The sequence below is a fragment of the Phanerochaete carnosa genome (assembly GCF_000300595.1).
Source record: "Phanerochaete carnosa HHB-10118-sp unplaced genomic scaffold PHACAscaffold_1, whole genome shotgun sequence".
Taxonomy (NCBI): Eukaryota; Fungi; Basidiomycota; class Agaricomycetes; order Polyporales; family Phanerochaetaceae; genus Phanerochaete; species Phanerochaete carnosa.
The window spans coordinates 4,130,588-4,132,335 of record NW_006767628.1 but is presented as its reverse complement, the minus strand read 5'-3'; the positions used below and the strand labels follow the sequence as shown (position 1 = coordinate 4,132,335).

General features: G+C 55.1%; 3 protein-coding genes across 3 annotated transcripts in view; 2 read left to right on the top strand and 1 right to left on the bottom strand.

Moving 5' to 3' along the window:
- The first annotated feature begins 177 nt into the window (after nt 1-177).
- Nucleotides 178-824, top strand: PHACADRAFT_247970 (uncharacterized protein). Its single transcript, XM_007390758.1, has 3 exons — nt 178-309; nt 364-567; nt 636-824. Exons 2-3 carry the CDS (start codon nt 534-536, stop codon nt 794-796), a joined length of 195 nt encoding a protein of 64 aa, XP_007390820.1. The 5' UTR covers nt 178-309; nt 364-533; the 3' UTR covers nt 797-824.
- Nucleotides 820-1,185, top strand: PHACADRAFT_247969 (uncharacterized protein). The gene has a single exon (XM_007390757.1). The coding sequence runs from the start codon at nt 1,011-1,013 to the stop codon at nt 1,173-1,175; it is 165 nt and encodes a 54-aa protein (XP_007390819.1). The 5' UTR covers nt 820-1,010; the 3' UTR covers nt 1,176-1,185.
- A 98-nt stretch (nt 1,186-1,283) lies between these two features.
- The window catches only part of PHACADRAFT_180527 (uncharacterized protein), a 2,858-nt gene continuing 2,393 nt past the window's right edge, over nt 1,284-1,748 (bottom strand). The window contains exon 5 of the mRNA XM_007390756.1: nt 1,284-1,748. The gene's annotated coding sequence lies outside the window, so the exon portion shown is untranslated.

The window sequence follows — 1,748 nt, the reverse complement described above, 5'->3', positions numbered from 1 at the left end:
GACGGAGCTGCTCGACGGTCCGGAGTGGGAGTGTGCTTGTTCAACAACCCATTCAGGAAATCCTCCCGGCCGGCGCCGCACTCCGCCGTCCTATGATCCGCGTCGATCGCGCCTCCGACAGTTCCCCGCTCCGGCCATTGCGTTCGGTGTCGGGGTCTGCTCAACGACTGCTCCAAAGCGAGTATTTGTACACAACGCTGGCTTCACCCAGAGGTCATCGAACCCATCTTCTTCTTTCGTTGTCATGCCAATCATTCAGACAAGGCTGTAACTGTCACCGGTCGTTCCAAAGGTGGCATCGGGCTTGCTGTGAGTGGAACTGTATGATGCACTTGTGAGAAAATAAGTTCACCACGGAGATAGTTGCGAAGAGTGCGCGCGCCGTGGCTGCAACATGTATGTCGCCGCTCGCGGACTCGAGACTGTGGAAGGCTCCAGCCAGGCCGGGATAGAGAGGCTTATGGGCGATGAGAAAACTCGAACGTTCAAAGTGTAGTCAAGAGGGTCATGGATAACTAGGAGGTCGCACCGGCATGGTTGTCAACAACGCAGGAATCAATTGTTCAGGTATATATCCTCTTTGGCCCTCGTGTCAAACTTGTTTGCGTCTGGTCTTACGTGCGGGTAATTTATAGGCACGGCTATCGATGTCGTCTTGGATGTCGTACCGCTTGCAGTCCTCCGTATCTGCAAGGTCATCTTTCCCCAAATGGCTACACGCAGGTCCGGCATTATCGTAGACTTAGGTTCAGTTGCTGGCGAAATGTACGTCTTCCTTGGCACTTGCCTTCTATGAGAACCCCAAATTCACAAGTTGACACGCGGTAGTCCTGAATCATGGATCGGGTCCTATACTACAAGCACGGCAGCCCTGCACTAGATTACGCACGTAGAATGCAACCCGTCTGATATTAGCGTTATATAACTCGTGCCTGGTGCAGTGAAATCAAACATCGCAGACAGCGCCGGCATGCATTTGTACAAGTCTCACAAGCCATAAATCATGGATTATGTCTTGCTTAGCCAAGGATTTCTCTCAATCTCTAATGACGAGCTCGCTGGGCGGACTCATGCGGACGCGACTCGAGCTGGCTCCTAAGCCGAGTCCGCGCTCTACTATGATTGGTGAAAGTACTACGTGTTGGAAGATAGTTGCATGGCTTCCAAAGTCCTAACCCACCTTCGGAAGTTCTTCCTGGCAAGTGGAGTACTTATGTGGTCCAGCACGGATATTGTACCAATCACGGAGGCGCGCTTGATCCGGGACCTGCCGGTCGCGACTGGCCCACCACCGATAACACTCTCTTTCAAATCCACCTCGCCTCCTTCCGTTTTGTCGCGATGTCGCGCTTTCTTTCACCAGACATCACACCTCAATCGACGCCCCAGAAGCCCAGCAAATCCCAGAGGTCACGTCAACGACGCGAGCCATCTGGCGTGTTCTCCCTCTTTTCGCCTTCACAGGTGCAGCAGTTCAGGGAGGCTTTCTCATTGATCGACCACGACAGCGACGGTGTCGTGAGCGAGCAGGACCTCAAGCATATCTTTGCAAGTCTTGGTGCGTGTTTACGCCCCGCTTCCCCCTCACCAGAACCCAACACAGTGTGCGCCGCCAGGGATCACCCCTACAAAGAAGATGATGGACGGCCTGCTCGCGGATAGGCCGGGCGACCGGCGGGGCAGCACCGTGCACTCGCGCGCGGCGTCCTTCGAGCTCGACGCGGACGCCGGGACCGACCGCGGGATCA